General features: G+C 44.5%; 1 protein-coding gene across 8 annotated transcripts in view; it reads right to left on the bottom strand.

Moving 5' to 3' along the window:
• The window catches only part of ABCC4 (ATP binding cassette subfamily C member 4), a 226675-nt gene that overhangs the window by 146973 nt on the left and 57198 nt on the right, over window positions 1–22504 (bottom strand). For all 8 annotated transcript variants that reach the window (XR_004965841.1, XR_004965842.1, XM_036297857.1 and 5 more), the window contains 4 exons: window positions 7634–7723; window positions 6359–6522; window positions 4841–4966; window positions 3985–4234 (listed from right to left, as the gene is read on the bottom strand). Coding sequence is in view for 6 of the 8 variants with exons in the window: in XM_036297857.1 (XP_036153750.1) it covers window positions 3985–4234; window positions 4841–4966; window positions 6359–6522; window positions 7634–7723 (630 nt within the window). In the remaining 2 variants the exon portion in view is untranslated. The remainder of the gene's footprint in view (window positions 1–3984; window positions 4235–4840; window positions 4967–6358; window positions 6523–7633; window positions 7724–22504) is intronic.

The following is a 22504-nucleotide window of genomic DNA, read 5'->3' as shown; positions in this document are numbered from 1 at the left end:
AATTTTGTCCTCCCCAAAAGTTTTGTTGAAGTCATAGAATGATTACATAAGTAATTCATTAAGGAGTGGTCATGCTGGAGTATGGTGGGGCCCCAAACCCAGTATGACTGGGATCCTTATAAAAAGGGAAGAGAAATGCAGAGACAAACGCACAGGCAGAAAACAGCCATGTGAGAGAGACTGGAGTGACGTGTTACAAGCCAAGGAGCACCAAGGGTTGGCCAGCAACCACCAGAAGCTGGGAAAGGCAAGGAAGGGTTTCCTCCTATACTTTAGAGCAGGAGTGAGGAACGTCCAGCCCGCGGGCCATATAAGGCCAGCAAAATCATTTGGTCTGGCCCTGCCAAGGCATGAGGGGTGAGTTAATTAAATGTTTGAACAAATAGAGCAGGCTGATTTTTAAGTTGATAATTTCGTATGGCCTGCGAATGATGTTATAAATATCCAAATCGCCCTTGGCAGAAAAAAGGTTCCCCACCCCTGCTTTAGATGGATTGTGACCCTGCTGACACCTTGATTTCAGACTTCGAGCCTCCAGAACTCTGAAAGAATGAATTTTTGCTGTTTTAAGCCACCCAAGCTTGTGGTACTTTGTTCCTGCAGCCCTAGGAAATGGACACAGAACCTTACAAGGATTTTTGCCTGAAAGGAAAGGCAAGTCCCCTGTGCGAGCAGCTTTAACATGGGTGTTCCAGAAGCCACAGGCAAACCTAATCCCAACCGGCATAGGAGGCAACAGAAGTCAGCACGTAAATAAGTCACCTGCTATGCTGAAAACTGTGAACACCCTATTCCTGTCTGTCATTCTGAAAAGCTCCCAATGTGATGCCCTACTTCAAAAGAGCTGCTGGTAAACACTGGAATGAAAGTGTCTCTGTAGGAAAAGGAAAGTGCGTTTCTCTGTGTTCCTCTCGAAGACCCAGCAAGCGTGAGGCACGATCTGCTCATTCAGTCCTTTACTCACTCACCCACCCAGACCTACTGAGAACCTACTCAAGACACCGCTATTCCTACCTGCCCAAGCCCAGGTCTAGGCAGGGAGGCCGGATGCACACTGTGGTCCAAGGACACCCCTGCAGGCTTTAGACCAGGGGTGGGCAAACTTTTTGACTCGAGGGCCACAATGGGCTCTTAAACTGGACCGGAGGGCAGGAACAAAAGCATGGATGGAGTGTTTGTGTGAACTAATATAAATTCAAAGTAAACATCATTACATAAAAGGGTACGGTCTTTATTTTTTTTAGTTTTATTCATTTCAAACGGGCCGGATCCGGCCCACGGGCCGTAGTTTGCTCACGGCTGCTTTAGACCCACTGCTTGACTTCTCTCTGCACACCCCCATTCCCTAATCAACCAACTACCAACTCTTATCTATTCTGCCACAATGCCCCACTCTCTCCAATCCTCCATTCCTCTGGAAACAGCATTAATTCCAGGATTTCACTCACTACCAATCGTTGAAAATACTGGCATAATTTCTTTGGCCGTCTCCCTACACTTCCGGATTCCTTCCCCAGCACTCTCCAACACCACTCCCTACTGACCTCCTTAAAACTCCTCTGAGAATGTGCAACATGCTTACAACCTTTTAGGGACCCATCCCCACCTAAGTCCACACTCCCAAAGTGGCCTCAGCCTCGATCCTTCCCACCCTTCTGAGTCAATCTCAAATACTAACCCTCCTAGAAAGCAAAATAGAATGCAACCCCACCCCCACTGGCACTGCCCTCCCTACCTCGGAATCCCCACAGGGACTTTAAATCTGGGAAAGGGTAGAGACTATAATATCACACACTTGACAACCACAGTCTCAATGCCACCCAATGCTGAGCCTCACACAGAGGCAGCATATCACAGTATCTGCTGGAGGAATGAACAGACTATATAGTTGGTTCAAGTGAGTCAATCCATCCACCCCTTAACAGCCTTAATGCAGTTAACATGCAACAAGCAAAGGTAATGTATTATAAATTTCACCTACGCAGAATAAAATCTGATTTTAGCTTAAGTGTATGACCATCACATAAAATTCAACAGTCAGTGTGCGCACTAGAATAGAAATTTCCTACTTTAAAAAGATAAGAAAAACTATGTACGAAGTGAGGAAGTAAATCGACTGAGCACCTCCAGAAAGAGGTCTGAGTGGAGAAAGAAGCCACAATCTTCCAGCTTGTCAGGGAGCCAGCAGTGCTGGGTGGATTCTCTAGCACTCGCGCTGATGAGAAAGCTGAAGTTAAACTCCCATTTGAGCCACGAAGTGCATACCCAGAACGGGTCATGCGGCAAAGTATCAGACGCTGGAAACTGAGCCAAAAAGATTGACTTCGGAGTGGGTGGTAGATAAAGATCTTTTATAATCCTACTAGAGGCCCGACACACAAAATTCCTGCAAGAGTAGGCCTTCCTTCCCCTGGCTGCCAGCACCGGCTTCCCTCTGGCACCCGGGACCTGGGCTTCCCTCTGGCCGCCAGCAGGCACACGGGACCCAGCCTTCCCTCACAGCCCCAGCTTCAACCAGAAGGTCGTCGGGCTGTCCAGTCTAATCAGCATATTACGCTTTTATTATTATAGATTGGACTCATTTTATGCCAGTTTAAAACTTTGATTCCACAGAAACAGGAAACCTTTGGAGGCCTCCGGAGGAAGACTAAATGATTACAACAACACTTACGGAAACAATCCACATGCCAGAAGATGCTAAGAAGGCAACGTTACAAGACTTAAGAAACCAGGGTTCTGGGGAGAATCCCAGTTCTCCTCCTTACAAGCTCTGTGGGGATGGGCACATTATTTCACCTGTAAAGTGGGTACCCTACTGCTCATCTCCTTCAACATTGTTGGGATTAAAGGAGATGGTGTGCAAGGGCTTCAGGAGTGTCTGGGCCACAGGCAGCACATGCAGCAGCAGCACGAACACGGTATGCATGCAAAGCCACCACCTGGGGAAGTTACAGTGCACACTTAAAGAGGAAGCTACGTAAAAGAAACTGTATTGAACTGCATGGACCACCCCTTAACAAAGTTGCTAGAAACCCCTGTCAGGGAAGGAAAAAAGAAACACGGGGGACCAGAACTGACCCTGTAGGACCAATCTGTTTTATGGTTAATGCTCTTCTTTTGTTTAACAGTATAGAAATTTAATCATAAAAAATCTCAGCTTTTATGGCAAGAACTTCCCCCTACCACATAGCCCAATGCTATCTGACTTGACTAAAGATCTATTGGTGGGCATCCACTGCTGTGGAGACGCAAGAACAAAATCAAGTGGATTTCTGGTCAAGCCCAGACACTCAGGTTCCTGCCCTGGCACAGAGCCAATGCATCTTCATTTTAGACGTATTCATACATACAAATTCTTCGTCACCCACTGGGTCCTGGGCCTTAACCTGGTGAGGTGAATTAGTTGCCCCCAGCAATGTAGGGACAGCTAGCTAGGAAAAGGCAACAGTGGCTATGGTGGGGGTAAAACCAAATTTGAATGGCAGAGGCTGGAGCAGGAAGAAAAGGCGGAGAAGGGGACAGGGACCACAAGGCAAGGTCCAAAAGGTGGACTGAGAAATCAGAGGCAAAGCAGCGAAGAGGAAAGGATCGATTTTTAAACAGAGAGAACTAAGTGAGGTGGAAGCCATTCTTCCGGTCCAAGGAGCAGAGGCCTTCCAGCAACTCTTTCCTTCCCAGCCCAGAGATGAATCCCATGTACCCCAGGACTGTGTGCACAGAGCCAATGCATCTTCATTCTGGTTAGCACGGGAGATAAACTCGGTTTCCCTCTCCTGCAGTTATGACTTGGACATCAAGGGTCCTGAGCTGCTATGCTAACGCTGCCCATAAATCATCAGGGACACTTACATTATTCTACCTGAGAAAATGGGGAAGAGTATGTACAACATTTTGGAATGACTGCAGATTTGCCACTAAAGTAAAAGGAGGCGTGATTTTACTTAAAACCCGCCGACAACTTTAAAAAGTTACTTGTCAACAAACCTGGACCCTTCTGATGGTGACCAAGGCCTCTGACACCTTCTCGATGGCCGAGGGGAAGAAGAGAGTGACGGTCAACCGCACGGCCCCATAGAGCGTCACCGCCACGAACACGCGGCTGGCTGTGATCGTGTTGCCAAGGAGCACATAGGCAGTGAAGGTCACGAAAACGATGATTTTGCTTGCCACGAAGAATGATGCCAGATTCATTCCTCTCAGGTAGGAACTTCTCAAAATTTTGGAAATTTCCTTCCTAGGTAAGCGTAGGATATGTTTTAAGGGGAAGCGTCGACAGCCAACTCATGAAATGAATTCGAGTGCCTTTTGCAGGTGGCCCCTTTCTAAGGAGTGGACATACTTGACAATAACCATTCTACAGTTCCAACCCCGGGGCCAGCTCCCACCGAGAGCTGCACACTCCATACCCACTGGCTCATCCAACCACATGCAGGATCAGTGTGCACTTTAACACTTTGGGTCAATCAGACTGCGTTTGAACATTCATTCGTGAACACAGATCGTGTTCCAGGCACCTCGCTGATGACCCAGAGATGCAGCCTGTCCCTTCCAGGAGCAAAGGAACTCATTGGAAGAGGGAATAAGCAACCAAAAACTTGTGAGACACCAAGATATTAGGCAAAAGTGGCCAGCACAGGCTGGGGGCGGGGGGAAGAGGACAGAGAAGAGGCATATAACTGGGACCCGGGGACCCATGAACCAGTGGAGTCAGGGTGAGGCACAGGCACAGAACCTGAGAAGCAGAGCCTGAGTTGGTCGGGGGTCAGAGAAGAATCACAATGGGAGTGCTTTGGGCTTTTGAGAAATATGAAAGATGTGGTGGATATATACAAAAACTTACCTCCTCAAATCGGTAATAAGGTCTGCAAACGGCTTTTCCCAAGCATACATTTTTATTATTCTTATGCCAGTTATAACTTCATTCATGGTTCTGATCCTGACATCTGTGAACGCTGCAGTCTTACTCCTAAGGGGACAGATGTGAGAGGTGAGCCATGGTGACCACTGCCAACTTCCCTCATCAGCAGAGGGCACTGCAGAGACCAGGGATCCGATGATTCCCTACAGCTCTTTTGCACTGAGAACAGGGGCAGGTCCTACTCAAAACACAAATGGGGAAAGACTTCAACTAGGAAGTCAACAATTCATTCCAGTTCAAGAAGTAACTTGGGAGGGCTTGCGATACCTGCTGAGGAAGATGGGAGAAATGAGTCAGCTACAACCTGTCTGCTCAAGGAGGTCATGGTTGGGTTGGGAAGGAAGAAAAGCACCTAATTCTCCCAGCAGGTGTGAGTCAGTGGCTGAGTGTCAACCCATGAGCCAGAAAGTCAAAGTTCAATTGCTGCTCAGGGTACATGCTGGGGTTGTTGGCTCGATTCCCAGTAGGGGGCATGCAGGAGGCAGCCAATCAATGGTTCTCTCTCATCATTGATGTTTCTGCCTCTCTCTCCCACTTCCTTCCTCTCTGAAGTCAATAAAAACAGATTAAAAGAAAAGAAAAGCACCTGAATCTAACAAGAACACAATTGACTATACTGTAATAAATTAGGAATGAAGTGCTGGGGAGCAGAAAAGAGAGGGCTTGTTAATTTACTGGGAAAAGAAAGAGCAAAAAAGCTTCATTATTCTGGTAGCATTACAACAGTCCTTGAAGGATCCGGAACATTTCTTCATGGCAAAGAAGGGAAAGAAAATTCCAAGTACAGAAAAGTAGCAGGTTTCGAGGCACAAAGGAAAGAACTGAAAGTGCTTCAAACAAGGTATCTCCATCCCCCTGACAACCTTGGCAATGACTCATTTCCAACCCTTGGATCTGCTTCATGGCTAATTCATCACCATTAGGCTCGTCAACACCGGACACTTTTCAATCACATACAGTTAGGACTGTGGGACATTATGAAGACATAATTAAGATCCAGCTCCTTGGGGAGCTTATAGCTAATGGAAACCGTGAATTGTTACCAAAACAACACACGCTGCAAATGGCTCAAACACAAGCATAATAAAAGTATATGCAGCTAGAACTGGGCCCATAAGATATCTAAATGTATTACTAGTTAGTAATTTTTAAATAACTTTGATGCATGTAAATTCTACTAAAGTACGCTCTACTTATTGAGGATTGGTCCCCAAAATGATGGTAAGAGGGGCCAGCAAATGCCTTCCCCATTCCTGCTGCAAGATTAGCTTTCAGATTAAGGCTGGAGCCCCACTCTCTAAGACTCTCTCAGTCTACAATGCAAAGAAGAGATTATAGAGGGCATTTGTTTCATTTTTAAACAAAAGCATTTGGCAAACGGTGCATGTTACCAAATCCATGTTACTTTATTACTATAGTACCTATCCATGTCTCTCTTACCGGAAGGACGAGAACAACTTTCCCACGCAGCTTTGCAAAGGCAGGAGGATAATTAGCACAGCCATCCCGGCGAGACACGATATTCCTATCTCCTTCCAGAGCAGGACAGTCACTGCGATGGCCTGCAGCGGGCCCGCCCACAGAAAGTGCAAGAACACGGTGACCTTCGAAAAAAGAAAAAGCCTTTGTAGGACTATTTAAAAACAAAACCAGTGAAAGATACAGTATAGAAACAATCTGCTCTGAAGGAACAGTACAGAAGAGAACCTAAACAGAAGTGATCACTCTGGGTTTTCAACCTGCTACGGCACAAAAAAGCTACCATTCTGGGACAACACAGGCACACCCAGGGACAACCTGACCAGCGGCATTGGAAGGAAGATCTCGGTTTTGTCTTCCCCACAGATGAGCTCAAGGCTTCCACAAACTCTGCCATACAATTCAGCCCCACCTCCTCTAGGCTCTCCATCACGCAGGAAGAGCCTATAGTAGGGTCCCTACCACATGCTCCAGTAATTCCTTGTGTACTTATCTACCTGGTAGACTGTGGCTTCTCTGGGGCAAAAAGTCTTAGTCATCCCTAAAACTGAGCAGGAACCCTAGTTCATTTTTGATAAATGAGTGGTCAAAAGAGAAGTGATCTAGCACAATACAGATCTGACCAGCAGCTATGATGTCCTGGATAATGGGATATATTCACCAGGTAAGTGGAAAACGAGAGTGTAGAGGGTTAGAGGAGAGTAGGCTGCTTCTGGCTAGGAACCACCATTTGCCATTACTTATTGAAGGCTTCGTACACAGCAGGCATGTGGACCTAGGGCACTACACAGGACACAGAGGTAAAAACAATCCCTACCCACCAGGAGTTCATCGGCAGCGGTCGCCAACCTTTCGGACCTCACGGACCACCAGTGGTCCGCGGACCACCAGTTGGCAACCACTGGTCTAGAGGAGGAAAAAGACTCAGCCAATAACCCTAGCACAATGTGCTAAGAAACCCAGTAAGAATATTGGGTACATTTAACCAAGCTGGGCAAGAACACTGCTGTCTGCCTATTTACAACTGAATTATGTGGTAGGCAACATTAGAAAAACAAAACTCTCATCTATAGGACAGTACATATTATATCTAAGATGCACACCAAAAAAATAAAAATAAAAGTTAAATTATTTATTTATTTATTAAAAGCCTCATGTCCAGAACAGAATCCTAGCCCGTGGTGAACAAGATAGGAAGGTTGGGAAATGAAACAGGACCACTCAGTGGCAGCTTACCTGATCAAACTTATTCACGTCATTAGACAGCAGATTGACGATCTGGCCAATGGTGGTCTTGCCCATGGCCGTGTGATTAAGGTGAAGCGCCTGAAAATAGGAGAGGGAAAGAGAATTATAATCCCACAGTGATACCAAGACACACTTGGAAAGCAGCAAAACGGACAGCATTTTCGTTGGGTCTTGTCTGGTGTGTCAAGACAAGCAGGATGACCCACCACAGCAGGGCTGTAGGGACCAGGGTTTAGCCTTTTACTCCTCCATTTTGTGGCAGCCACAGCCCACAAGGACAGCAAAGGCAGGAGTAGGAGGTAGAGTTCCCCCGCCCCCACTTTTTTTTTTTTATAAATGTGGACATGTCCAAAGTCTAAAAAACAATGAGTTTATGCTTAGTAGCCAACTAAAGCAATTTTCAGCCAGCCCAGCTGGCATGGCTCAATGGTTGAGTGTAAACCTATGAACCAGGAGGTCAAGGTTTGATTCCTGGTCACATGCCTCGGTTGTGGGCTCCATCCCCAGTGTGGGGGCGTGCAGGAGGCAGCTGATCAATAATTCTCATCATTGATGTTTCTCTCTCTCCCTCTTCTTCCTCTTGATTGAAATCAATAAAAATGTTTTATGTTGCTTTTAAAGTAATTTGCAGCCAAATCAGATGAGGGTAGACGCAACCTGCAGAAAAAATTTAGAGGACTTGGAATATAAATCTGGAGTCAGTCTTTAATTCTGAGTGTGACACCCTTTAAACACTTCAGGTCTTGGTTTCCTTATTCTGTGAATGGAAATAGCTCTTCAACCCGCCTAAATCACAGGTTTCCAAAGAGTGAAATGACAAATATTTCTCGTCTACAATGTGTAGGACACCAATGGGACAAGATATGTACAAGCACCTGAAATTCAAGTGTGAGCTGGCCAGGAAGAACAAGAGCACAGGGAAACAAGGAAGGTTTCAACTGAGTGACACTGGGTGGGAGGAGGGAAGTGGACCTTGGACGATGAAGAGAAACAGCTATGTGGAGAGAAGAGAAGGGCATTGTGGGTGAAAGGAACAGCATGCGTAGAAGTCAGGGAAAGGAAAATGTGAAGGCTGCTGAGTGAAGAACACCCAAAATCTGGCTTGAAAGGTGGGTTGGGAAACTGCTAGAGTTGGAAAGGCAAGATGAAACAGTGAAATTTATATTAGAGCGAGAAACTCAACTTTAGGAAGATTAAAATGTGGAAGTGATTAGCCAGGAGATATTTATGAGAAGTGAAAATTCTCCAGGCAAGAGGTAATGAGACAATGCACTAGGATTGTGTGAATGGAAAGGACCAGACATAATGAGAACAATTAGAAAAGTAAAAATGCTATGCAAATACAAGTGAATCAGTCACAAAATATGAAGAAAAGAAGAAGGGAGGGAGAAATAGAACTTATTTACTGAAAGCTACCTTCAAACTATTTTTAAAGCCAATTTTACATATAAATGCATGTTCACCTCTCATGCAAAAAAATACATTACGTATTTTAAAAGAGTAGATCATAGGTTCGACTCCTGGTCAGTGCACACGCCCAGGCTATGGGCTTGATCCCCAGTAGGGGACATGCAAGAAGCAGCCAACCAATTATTCTCTCTCATCATTGATGTTTCTATCTCTCTCACTCTCGTCCTTCCTCTCTGAGATATAGATAAATGATAGATAGATAGATAGATAGATAGATAGATAGATAGATAGATAGATAATTTGTTCTTATTAATCCTCACCCAAGGATATTTTCCCATTGATTGTTAGTGAAAGTGGAAAAGAGAGGGAAAGACAGAGATGTGAGAGAAACACATTGTTTGGTTGCCTCTGAACAAGCCCTGACCCGGGCCTGGGCCAGGGAGGAGCTTATAACCAATGTACTTGCCCTTGATCTAAATCGAACCCAGGACCCTTTGGTCCGCTGGCCTACGTTCTATCCACTGAGCCAAACTGGCAAGGGCAATAAAAATATATTTAAAAGAAACAGTGGTGTGTCATTAATATTACTGAGGAAGATATAACAAATAGCCACCAGGCTTCTGCTTTCGGCCATGAAAGAATAACTACTACTGGACTTGCCCTCCATTATAAAACTACAAAACTGGACAAAATACATGAAGCTGCTGTTTTCAGACACTGACCCACAGGCAGCACAGGACGGCGAGCCTTGAGAGGAGGGAAATACAAGAGCTGAGCCCTGGGACTAGCCTGGCTTTCTGCCCTGGGGGAGACGTTCTGCCGAAGTAGAGCCGCAGTTTCACTGAGCTGACGAGGAGGAGGTGGTGGCGGTTCCGACTGGCAGAATTATCTGGAACTTGCAGGCCAGGGTAGCAGATGGTAGGCCCCAAACATTTTTGTGGGGAATTTCCAAAGCTACTTCTCCAGGGCCTCACCACTGTCCATGCCCAGGGCAAGACCTCATGAGGCCTAGAGAGCAGCAGCTGTGGGGCCGAGCACTGATAGGAGACACCAGAGGTCATGAAGTGTCAGCAGACTCTGGAGGTTCTGCCCAACCAGAATAAAGAGGTCTTCATAAGCACCTCAGACACTCTGCTTGGACACCAAGAAAGCCATGCCTTGGTAATAAAGATCACCTTCTGCCAACGGCTATTTGGATATTTATAACATCGTTCGCAGGCCATACAAAATTATCAACTTAAAAACTAGCCTGCTATATTTGGTCAAACATTTAATTAACTCACCCCTAATGCCTTGGCAGGCCAGACCAAGTGATTTTGCAGGCCTCAGATTCCCCACCCCTGCTCTAGACTAAGAGCCATGTGCCACTAAATTCAAAGTGGAAATGTCTATCGAACAGGATCAATTCTGCCAGAAATTCCCTCTCAGAACAAATATCAGTACCCTTTAATAGAAACTCCCTATAATGTATCCCTCTTAACATCCAACACAGTAAAACAATTATTAGACATGCAAAGAAAATGTGACCCATAATCAAGAGGAAAAAATAGCCTAACCGGTTTGGCTCAGTGGATAGAGCATCGGCCTGTGGACCGAAAGGTCCCAGGTTCGATTCCGGTCAAGGGTATGTACCTGGGTTGTGGGCACATCCCCAGTAGGGGGTGTGCAGGAGGCAGCTGATCAATGTTTCTCTCTCATCAATGTTTCTAACTCTCTATCCCTCTCTCTCCCTTCCTCTCTGTAAAAAATCAATAAAATATATTTAAAAAAAAAAAAGAGGAAAAAATACAGGCAATAGAAGTAGACCCTGAGATGATCCAGGAAACCTATATAATAAAAGGCTAATATGCAAATCAACCAATCGGTGGAACGACCGGTCGCTATGATGTGCACTGACCACCAGGGGGCAACGCTCAATGCAGGAGCTGCCTCCTGATAGTCTGTGAGTTCCCACAGGGGGAGCACTGCTCAGCCAGAAGCCAGGCTCATGGCTGGCAAGAGCAGCTGCGGTGGCAGGAGCCTCTCCCACCTCAGCAGCAGCATTAAGGATGTCTGACTGCCAGCTTAAGCATCCCCCAAGGGCTCCTCGACTGCGAGAGGGCGCAGGCTGGGCTGAGGGACCCCCCCGCCCCCGAGTGCATGAATTTCATGCACCGGGCCTCTAGTTAGTAGATAAGAATTATAAAACAACTATAGTAAGTCCTCACTTAATGTCATCCATAGGTTCTGTGACTATGAAAAGCACCATGTAATTAAAACAATTTTACCATTGACATAAGTAAACCAGACATAAATTCCTATGTTATAAAGAAACGACACTGAATGAAACAACCTTATTTGAGTAACTGTTTACTATATTGTAAATATGTTCAAGGAGTTAAAGGAAAATATGGTTATAACAAATAAATAGATGAGTAATCCAGAAAAGACATGAACACTATCAAAAAGAACCAAATGTAAATCTAGAATCGAAGATACAATATGGGACATTCACTAGATAACTTGAATTGCAGAAAATATCTGTTGTTCTGTTCCAATTTATTAACCCTTTTTCGATAGCTGACAATCCGAAGAACAAAGAGGGGGGAAAAAGAGAGAGAGGGAAAGAGAGAGGAAGATCGAAGAAATAAAGCCTGAGAGTTCAATAGGACCATATCAAGTAATGAGGCACATGTGTAACTGGAAATCTGGAAGAAGACAACACACACACACATATATAAATTTACATACCTAGGAATCTTAGCAAACCCCCAAAGGGATCAAAACAAAGAGACCTATGTCTAGGCACATCATAATCAAATGGTTAAAAACCAAAAAGTAAAAAAAAGTCTTGAAAAGTGAGACAGTAGCTGGCAGGTGTGGCTCAGTGGCTGAGCATGGACCTATGAACAGGAAGAAATCTAGTGTATCAAAAACCTTGAAATGTATGTACTCTAAGATATTAAGGATGTCTGCATAGTTTTAGCTTTAATCATGTTCATTGCAGTGCTGTTTGTTAATATGTAAAAACTGGAAAATAATCTAAATAATGAAACTGATAAAAATGTGAAAGAAATCTAAGTATCTAATTATTGGCTATACTAGAATTTCTGTGGCCATTTTTGAACAAAGCTATGAGCTGTGGAATGCAAACTCCATTGAAACAGGGTTCTATTTGTTGATTCTTCCTGTGAGTGGGTATGAAAATAGATCTGGAGTTGGGAAACTGTATAATCCAGGTCACATGTTCATTTTGTACAATTTTTAAAAAAGTAAGTGCAAACAATAATTGTGGCTCATATGAAAAATAAACTGTTTCTCCTTCTTCAATTATTTAATCAGTAGAAGTGATACACAAAACCCAATGTGAACACATAAATAACACCACCAAAGGAATGTGCAAAAAGTATGTTCTCTCCATAGAAGGCAGTTTTCCAGACTGGTGAGGTATATTGTCCCTTTAAGAATCCAATCTTCATTCAATAAAAATCCTCCCAAACCCTTCCCTAATGGTCCTTTAAAACAAAAGACACAAACTGTGGTTCATCATTTTCATGATGCAGGTTCCTCATCACCTACATGACTGACCCAATGTCAAGGACCCTTAGTGTGTGTAGATGCTCCCCCCACAGGGTGCCCCAATGCATGTTTTTGGATATTGCACATGTTAAATATCCATTTTGTCCTTTGCAGTCAGGCTATCCCTTCGAAAGGCTATCTCACCATGACCCACCACTACCCTTTCTTCAGCCCATCTCACCATCGTTACATACCACTGCTTCTGAACTAGGATATGCTTCGTGATATTCTGAGGAAAGTCAGAATAACTAGACTCTGAGTAAGAGCCTAAAGGACTTTCAGAACAAAATGCAAGCATTTGTGTCCCCTATTTTGCATGTTTGGCTTACTTCCTGATTCCCGGCCCTACCCGGCCCTACCCCAGAGCTGTCTGTCAAACAAGGTGGTTTCCAGGTACACTGGGCAATACTGTAACAAGCAACCATAATGAGGATGTTTTGCTCACGTGAAGCAGAAAATCACCTGTATTTTTCCAATATTGTTGCCCAGAGTTGCCTGGTAAGGCTGCCGCACCTACTTTCATGACTGCGTCACCGAAAGCCATTCATCTGTTTTTGAGGGGAGGGCCCAAGGACTGACTAATATCCTCCGTCCCTAAGAACATAATGGGTGGTAACTCCATAATGTTAATCAGTCCCCCTCTACAGTTCTACAGAAAAGAGATTCAAAGAAATTTTTAAAAAACCCAGAGTCCATACAAAATCAACCATCTGCTGCTCTCTATGACCTGACAGCTCCATTGCCCTTTTTAACTTTCTTGCCTGACTTTCCACTGTACAGAAAGCTCTCTGCAAGCTGTGACAGGCTTGGCATTTACCTCCTGGGAGTGCCATTAGCCTTCTTTTCACTCCACTGGCCACCTTTTAGCCTTATACCACTAGGACCTATTGAGGTCAAGAGGCCAGAAAGATGCATACAGAGTTGACTAGTGAGCATCCAAGCCTGAGAGGATAATGTGGACCCCAAGAACCACTGGGGTTGGGGAGTTGGGGGAACTATGATACTTGCTTTGAAGTCAGATTCAGGACCTGGATTCCCCAGGGGGAGTTTCTCCACATTCTCTGACCTCATCATACTCCAAAGCCATGAATGCCTGAGGCTGGCCCCCCCCATGCCCTTCGAACTGCCCCACAGCCCCTGAAGGATGAAGCAGAGCCTGACCAGGGCCCCCTTCTAGAGACTGCTACACAGAGTGTTTAGCAGTTTCCTGGTGACCACGCTACATGTACAACACTACTCTCCACTGGAGGGGGCCTCACGTGTCCCAGATCCTTGGGAACATTTCAGAAAATCTAATGAATGAACTGAAAACAGGTGCCTTGATGAGAGAAGAGATAGTCAATATATGTTCTTTCAGAAAAATGACTACAATTTAATGAATAAAGTCTGCCAATACTTATTCAAAGAATATGTAAGACAATTTGACAGAAGTATATTCAAAATGATTCACATCCCCAGATAATGAAAGGCCCCTCACACCCAGACCCATCACCTATCTGACTGGTTTACCAAAGACGGGGAAAGAGAAAAATGAGCAACACAGTACAGTAAAAATGTGAGCATGAAAGGCCTGTGAGAAGGAGAGAAAAGAAATGAAGGACGCCCCCAACAGAAGGGTAAGAAAAACAAACTTCTATCAACTTTAAAAGTATATAGATTTGATCATGTATTTGTTTTCTGTTTCTAAATAAAACATTATAAAAAACAAAAAGTGCTTACAATCTGTCATCTAAAATATGGCTTGCTTAGTCATAAAAATTTGTGTGTGAGGCCATATGCTGGTCTATTATAGCAACTGTGCTTAAACCTATTTTGTCTATCAGGAAGTTTCTAATTATTTTGCTAATGATATGTTTCCCTTCACACCAGGAGTACAAAAGGGAACCAATATGCCCTCTACAAACTCACTCACTGCACATAATTTTACTGAGAATTAGTCAAAATAAGGTATTTTACAAATATAATTTTCCTCATTCCTAAGGTCTTATATGTATTCAAATACTAAACATGATGGGGTTGGGAATGCAGCAAACCTAAAGTAATGCGTTGCATTATTCATTGCCTTTTAAACATCATCTCTGAAGATTTCAGAAAATAAAGATATCTGTGCAGAAGAAAAAAAAATGACCAAGGTAAGGGGATGCTATCTGAATAATGATTTATTTACAGCATATATTTTTAGAACCAACCTTACCAAAAGCAGCAATGTCTTCGTGTCTACTATCAGTATGTATAAAGAAATTAGGAGAAAAGTACACAAAACAATGAGGAAAACTCCTTCCTATAAAGTGATCTGTCACATTCTTTACCAGATCCCAGTCTTCTAAATCGCACATTCTCCTACTCAACAGACTGAAGCAGACCCAAAAGCAGCTAGTTCCCAACAGCCGTTAAGAACAAAGAAACTGGGGGGAAGGGGGAGGTTGGGGGTTAATGGGGGGGATGAGGACACATTTGTAATACCTTAACTAATAATAATTAAAAAAAAAAAAAAGTTTATTGTGCAGGAAAGTAAGCTTCCCAAATGAAGCATGGGTAGCTCTTAACAATGAAATTCACTGAGAATTTCAGACCACTGTGAAATCTCAATGTCCTTTTAAAAGTGGAAATAAGAGAAAACTAGTGTGATGGTGGTCTTTAAGTGTTTTCACTTTGGTCTAAGTATTTCCCTTGGGGAAAAAGAAAAAATAAACACAAGAAGACTTAAAAAAAAAAAAAGAAAAGAAAGAAAGAAACTGCCCTGACCTGTTTGGCTCAGTGGATAGAGCATCGGCCTGCGGACTCAAGGGTCCCAGGTTCAATTCTGGCCAAGGGCATGTACCTTGGTTACGGGCACATCCCCAGTAGGGGGCGTGCGGGAGGTAGCTGATCGATGTTTCTCCCTTATCGATGTTTCTAACTCTCTATCCCTCTCCCTTCCTCTCTGTAAAAAATCAATAAAATGTTTAAAGAAAAAAATCACAAAGAAACTGTCGACTAATGGGTCCCAGAGAGAGTAGATGAGGACTTGAAAACATAACCAAGACAGAGCAGCTGGCTCAGAGCAGGGAGCCAGAGAGGGTCGAGTCCTCTTCAAAATGCCTTCCTTTTTCTCCTTTACTAACTAAAAGTTCATCACCACAGTTGGGGGATAGGGTGAAAGATGGCTTCTTCAATGGCCTACACCTATTCGAAAAATTAAATTAACCTTGAGGTCATTAAGCTGAGTGAAATGCGCCAGTCACCCAAAGACAAATTCTGTGTGATTCCACTTATATGTGGTACCTAGAATAGGCAAATTCAGAGACAGGAAGTAGAATGGAGGGTGGCTGGGGGAATGGGAAACTATAGTTTAATGGACACAGTTTCAGTTTTGGAGAGAGTTCTGAAGATGGATGGTGGTGATGGTTACACAATGATGAGAATACACGTAATGCCACTAAAATGTACATCAAAAATGGAAAATGTGGTCAATAATATGCTATGTGTATTTTACCACAATTAAAAATTTCAAATGTGTTAATTTAAAAAAACAAAATGATTACCTTTGAATGCCTAAAAGAAAATAACTACCAACCAAAAATTCTAAACCTAGAAAAATATCTTAAAAGAATAAAAAACAGCCGAAACCGGTTTGGCTCAGTGGATAGAGCGTCGGCCTGCGGACTGAAAGGTCCCAGGTTCGATTCCGGTCAAGGGCATGTACCTGGGTTGCGGGCATGTCCCCAGTAGGAGATGTGCAGGAGGCAGCTGATCGATGTTTCTCTCTCATCGATGTTTCTAACTCTCTATCTCTCTCCCTTCCTCTCTGTAAAAAATCAATAAAATATATTTTAAAAAAAAAAAAAAAAGAATAAAAAACAAATAAAAACTTTTTAAACAAGGAAAAACAATTTAATTAAACTAATTAGAATTTTAAAAAACAAATATCAGCCATGTTTCAACATAAATCCCAGGAAAAGGAATACAGATACTCAGGCTGCCCTTGCACTTGTCTGTTGTGCCCTTCCTGATTCTAAAGTTTGCTTCCTCAGGCGTCCTGATCATAAGAATCCCAAGGCACAGGTTAAATTTCCAGGCCTCTTCCTTAGAAATTCTGAGGAGCAGGTCTGGGATTAGACCCAGATTCTGGGTTGTATTTTGTTGTTGTCAACACTCACCTGAGGATATTGTTTCCATTGATTTTTAGGGGGTGGCCGGGGATTGAACCTGCAACCTAGGTATGTGCCCTTGATCGGAAATTGAACCCAAGACCCTTTGGTACAAGGGCCCATGCTCTAACCACTGAGAACACTGGCCAGAACAGATGCTGGGTTTTTAATAAGCACAAAGAAGACTCATGACATAAAATCTGGTGAATCTCAGCCTAGAACATTGGTTCTCAACCTGTGGGTCGCGACCCCTTTGGGGGTCGAACGACCCTTTCACAGGGTTCGCCTAAATACATCCTGCATATCAGATATTTACATTACGATTCATCACAGTAGCAAAATTACAGTTATGAAGTAGCAACGAAAATAATTTTATGGTTGGGGGTCACCACAACATGAGGAACTGTACTAAAGGGTTTCGGCATTAGGAAGGTTGAGAACCACTGGCCCAGAATATGCCCCTGCTCTTGATTTGTTTGACAAGGAAGTTGAACAGGCATGTCCTACAGCTAATACTACCACGCCCAGTACTGTACACACAGCTCCCCACTGCAGGGCCCAGAAACATCCGGCAGATAAAAGCAGTGAAGCCACTCTGCTGTGGTTAATGGCTGTGTAACTGATAGAGGGCCAGCCCCCGCCCTGCCTCCCCCCCTCCCCCCCGCCCCCGAGACACACACACACACACACACACACACTGCCTCTGTTATTAGCAACTACATAATTGGACAAAATTCTGCCTTCAGGCATCAGATAAGAGGCAGTGCAAGACTGATCCTTGAGAGAAAGGACACTCACGAGGTGACCACCGCCTTTGCCCTAGTTCTCTGCCAGGAGACCACTGTCCAACAGTGACAGTGGCTGGAGTCCACAAAGCACAGCAGCCCTGAGTGGAGGAGGCAGAGGGCAGCTGAAGCAGCTGGCATCTTCGGCAAGGCCATCAAGCAATAGAGGTTACAGAAAGGGTCTCCGAAGTCGTGTGGGGGGGGGGGGGGGGGAGGTCTGCTACAAAGCCTTAGCTGAGGAGTGAGCTACAAAGGCCCAAGTCAAGACTGCCCAAGACTCACCAGACCTCTGGTGCTGCGAGTGGCAAGCAGAACACAGACACTGAAGGTTCAGCAGAGCTGGGACACTGGAGTTCTTGAACAGCCAGAGTGGAGAAACCTTATTAATACGTCACTAACAAGCCTGGCGTAAAGTTGAGACACCCCGAAAGACCATGTCAGAATTAAAGACCACTCTAAGGGACTGATTCTCACTGGGGTGATTTTGCCCCATCCCACCTCCACCCCTCATCTTTAGTCATCAATGAAGTAAAAATCAAAACCATAATGAGATAGTACTACTTTATGCCCTTATGAATAATTAAAATGAACAACACTGACAATACCAAGTCTTGGTGAGGATCTAAAGACACTGGAACCCATATGTTATTGGTAGGAACCTAATATAGTACCATCGCTTTGAAAATCATTTAGCAATTTCTCCTAAAGACACAGTTACCAGATGGCAGAACGCAATGGACACTCATAACCCTCCAGCAGCAGCAATTTCCTCTCTGAAGAAAGCTAAACCAAACAGCTTCTCCCTTCCTTAACTTACGCGGGTATGCAGTTAAACAGACATGAGCACAGCAAGGATGATGGGCCAGGTACAGAAGGTCACCAGGGAGAAAAGTCCCTGGTGCCAGCAAAGGACAATCTGAGGATGGGACATCGCCCCCAGTGTGACCTTTCCTACCTTACCACATCACTGATCATGCGGCTTGGACCCCCTGACCTTTCCTCCTTAGAGATAACATCTAGGCATCTGTTGTATTTCAGCTCCAAGCCCAGAAAAGCAGCAAAACCAGCCACAGCCACCTAAGGACCAGCTGCATTGATTGAAAACCCCCTGCCCTGGTGCCAGCCAATCAATCAGTGGTGACCACAACCCTGAAAGAACACACCTGGAAAACTATGGAATATTCCATTGCAGCGGTTCTCAACCTGTGGGTCGCCACCCCTTTGGCGGTCGAACGACCCTTTCACAGGGTCGCCTAAGACCATCCCGCATATCAGATATTTACATTACGATTCATAACAGTAGCAACATTACAGTTATGAAGTAGCAACGAAAATAATTTTAGGGTTGGGTCACAACATGAGGAACTGTATTTAAAGGGCCAGAAGGTTGAGAACCACTGTTCTATTGACATCTTCCCCTGGGTCCACCCCTAAAATCTCCCTTAAAACCCTTAGTGGGGGAGAGACAGAGAGAGAGAAACATCAATGTGAGAGGGACACATCGACTGGTTGTCTCCCGCACGCCTGACCAGGTCAGGGAAGTGAGTGCAATCCGGGACCCGACAATCTGCAGGCCGACACTAACCACTGAACAACTGGCTAGGTGTGTTGCGCCTGCACAGCCAAGGGTGAACCTGAGTGGGGGCGGTGAAGGATTTAGAAAAGACAGAAAAGAGAATAAAGCTGGATGCTAGGTGGGACCCTGCCCTCTTTGATGGAAAAACAGCGCCACGGATTACAAGCTGTCTCTTTATTTTATAGCCAGATTCCACGAGGCAAAGTAAGGGCGTGGTCAAGATGTTTACTACATTCTCGTGGGTTTTGATCCTACTCAGTTACATGTGCCTGAACTCTATCAAGCCCACATCACTCAGGCACGTGGGGCCACGTGTTCGGACCATAGGTTCAAGCTTACAACTACAGCTGTTGACTATAATTGTGCTGGGTGGGCTCTGCCCTCCAAGCTGGGACTTGCACGTGGCAACAAGCGGACTGTGCCCTCTCATTAGTCTGAGGCTTGAACCTGTCCAAACACTGTAGCCGCTCTCCACAGCTAGGGTCATGAGAGACTTTATAAACTCAGGCGCCATTTATTGCAGAAGGCTGCAGACGTTGCTCAGAAGTGAGCAAGCTTAGCCTCTCTCTGCATTCTAGAAGGGCTCCTTCTACTTCCTTCTCAGTCTGTGATAAAGGACCCCTGATATCTTGACACTGGGCTTAAAACAGAACTGAGCTAGAGAAATGCCTGGAAAGGAGAAATAAAAAGGTCAAGGGAAGACAGGTCTTAAGAGAAAGGACTAAAGGAAAGGGAAGAGTCCTTCACTCAGAAAGATGAAGGGTACCTAAAAATACGAAATCTAATTGGTGTGGGCACAAGGAGCATGCATTTGCCTCCAATTACAGAATTCTATAATGAGAGCTGCAGATGCCCCTCCACTTACCATGAGGTTGGTTATGTCCTAATAAATACACGGCACCTTTAAAATATTCTAAGTCAAAAAATGCATGTTTGCAATGTACCAAACCTATGGAACATCATAGCTTCGGCTAGCCTACCTTCAACGTGCTCAGGACACTTACATGAGCCTACACATGGACGATCGTCTTGAGGTTCTCACCAGAAGCAGGAGGCAGAGACAGCCATTTAGTAGACATGACAGAATGAGAAAACACAAAACGCAATAACCAAAAAACACTGGCAACACAGCGCAGTGTAGAGTGCTGGTTGTTCACTCTTGCGATCAGGTGGCTGGGCTGACTGGGAGCTGTGCTCACTGCCGCTGCCCAGCCTCACAGAGTATCATACCGCCTATCACTAGTCCAGGAAAAGATTAAAATTCAAAACTCAATATCTGCTTTCTGCTTAATCCCTACAGCTCTCACGCCATCATAAAGCTGAAAAATCATAAAATCAAACAGCCATAAATTGGGTACCATCTGTACATCACTTAAAAAATTAAAAATACACTTACCTAAAGTGAGTAAAAGTATTTCTCTAAATAGAACATTGATCTATAAAAGTCACCCCCCCCCCTTGAGATGTATTGGGTAAATAAATATCAGTAGTCGACTCTCATCATTCATGACAGTTATGTTCTATACAGTCACTGTGAACATGATGAGTGATTATTAATTGCTCCTAGGGGAAATACAGGGTTAGGTTTCTACCAGCATTTTCATCAACTGATCAATACATACATAACCTTGTTTCTGTTTAAAGACAACTTACTTAACATCTATTGTTGATTCATTAACACTGGACTTATGGCCAAAAGCAGGATAACTCACACCCGAAACAAACTTATCTGACACAGGTATTTTCTCCATAAGGCACATGACAGTCTTCTGGTGCTGAAGCGTACCAGACAGCACAGGAGCAAAATCACCCCCCCCCCCCAAAATGCAGAAAACAGGCACTAAGTAGACCGTGAAAATGACACCTGTGTTCAGTACGAGAGCTGCAACAAGAAGACAGAGCGTGATCTTGTTCAACCCCAGCTGGGAATAAGCCAGGATCGACTGTACACAAATTCTGGTCAGGCAGATCTACCACAAAGAATAAAGGGAAACTAGGAAGTCTGCAGGGAATCGGCTCACCTTAGAAGTTGAAAATAAAGACAAATACTCTCCCACACACTATACTTTATGTAACTCTTAAAAAATGAAGAGTCACAACCAGAGTTTAGGCAGAATAAGAAGTTTGGCCAAACTGACCCAATTCTGCAAGGAAATCTGCACCACGAAGCAAGTGGCAGAGAGCAGTGTCGGCGACGGCTCTGCTTCACCTGGCATTCGGGATCCACTGTGGGAACTGCTAGCGTTCTTCAATCTGCACACCAAGTCAGGAAACCTAAGATCCAACTAGGCCAAAGATCTTAATGAAAATCTCTGTACCGTATACATTTTATAATGCGAACAAATCTCTGTGACATACCACAAGACCATCCTGATTCTTGAGACTGTCATCCTGCCTGCCCCAGGTCTAAAGACTTGTAACATTCAGGCTCACTTCCACCCAGTCCCAAGGCCAAGGTCAGGCTGGCAGACGGGGGATATAGTCCCACCAGTGGCACAGATGGAGATGGTCAGCTGTCTCCAATCCGGGCTCACCGTGCCTGAGCTACTGTCTTCCCCCAGCCCGGCCCCACCTCCTGTGCTCTAAGCCGGGGAAGTAGCCTGTTGAGACTTGAAGCTGGACATGTCTTCCTTCTTCTGTGTCCAGCCAAGAACAAAGACAGGAAGCGAGCCACTGCTCTCATTGCAGAGGTGACAGCAACCCATACTGGCAATATACCCAGTGGCGTGCGTGCGGTAACGCTTTAAAATGATCAAGTACAATGATCAAAACACTGTTGTGTGAGGGACTTGTGTTCTTAATGCCAGTCTGTTTTATACAACTGGTATAGTGGTAGATCTGCCTGACCAGAATTTGTGTACAGTCGATCCTGGCTTATTCCCAGCTGGGGTTGAACAAAACAGACTGGCATTAAGGGGGAAAAAAAAAAACCAGCCTGTGTCGAACAATACCTTCATTTGGTAAAATGTTCTGGAAATTGCCCTAAAGCAGCGGTTCTCAACCTTTGGTTCGCGACCCCTTTGGGGGTCGAACGACCCTTTCACAGGGGTCACTAAGACCACTGGAAAACACATATATAATTACATATTGTTTTTGTGATTAATCACTATGCTTTAATTATGTTCAATTTGTAACAATGAAAATACATCCAGACATTTACATTACGATTCATAACAGTAGCAAAATTACAGTTATGAAGTAGCAACGAAAATAATTTTATGGTTGGGGGTCACCACAACATGAGGAAATGTATTAAAGGGTCGCGGCATCAGGAAGGTTGAGAACCACTGCAAAGATCTGAGGAACCTGAACAGACCACCTGTTCAACAGACCAAATGGAACCACTGATCCAAACAAAATGTCATGCTTCATCAAAACTTCATTTGTTCCTCAACTTACA

This window comes from Myotis myotis, unplaced genomic scaffold (genome assembly GCF_014108235.1).
Source record: "Myotis myotis isolate mMyoMyo1 unplaced genomic scaffold, mMyoMyo1.p scaffold_m19_p_3, whole genome shotgun sequence".
Taxonomy (NCBI): Eukaryota; Metazoa; Chordata; class Mammalia; order Chiroptera; family Vespertilionidae; genus Myotis; species Myotis myotis.
The sequence above is the reverse complement of the archived record's forward strand: the minus strand, read 5'-3'. Positions and strand labels throughout refer to the sequence as shown.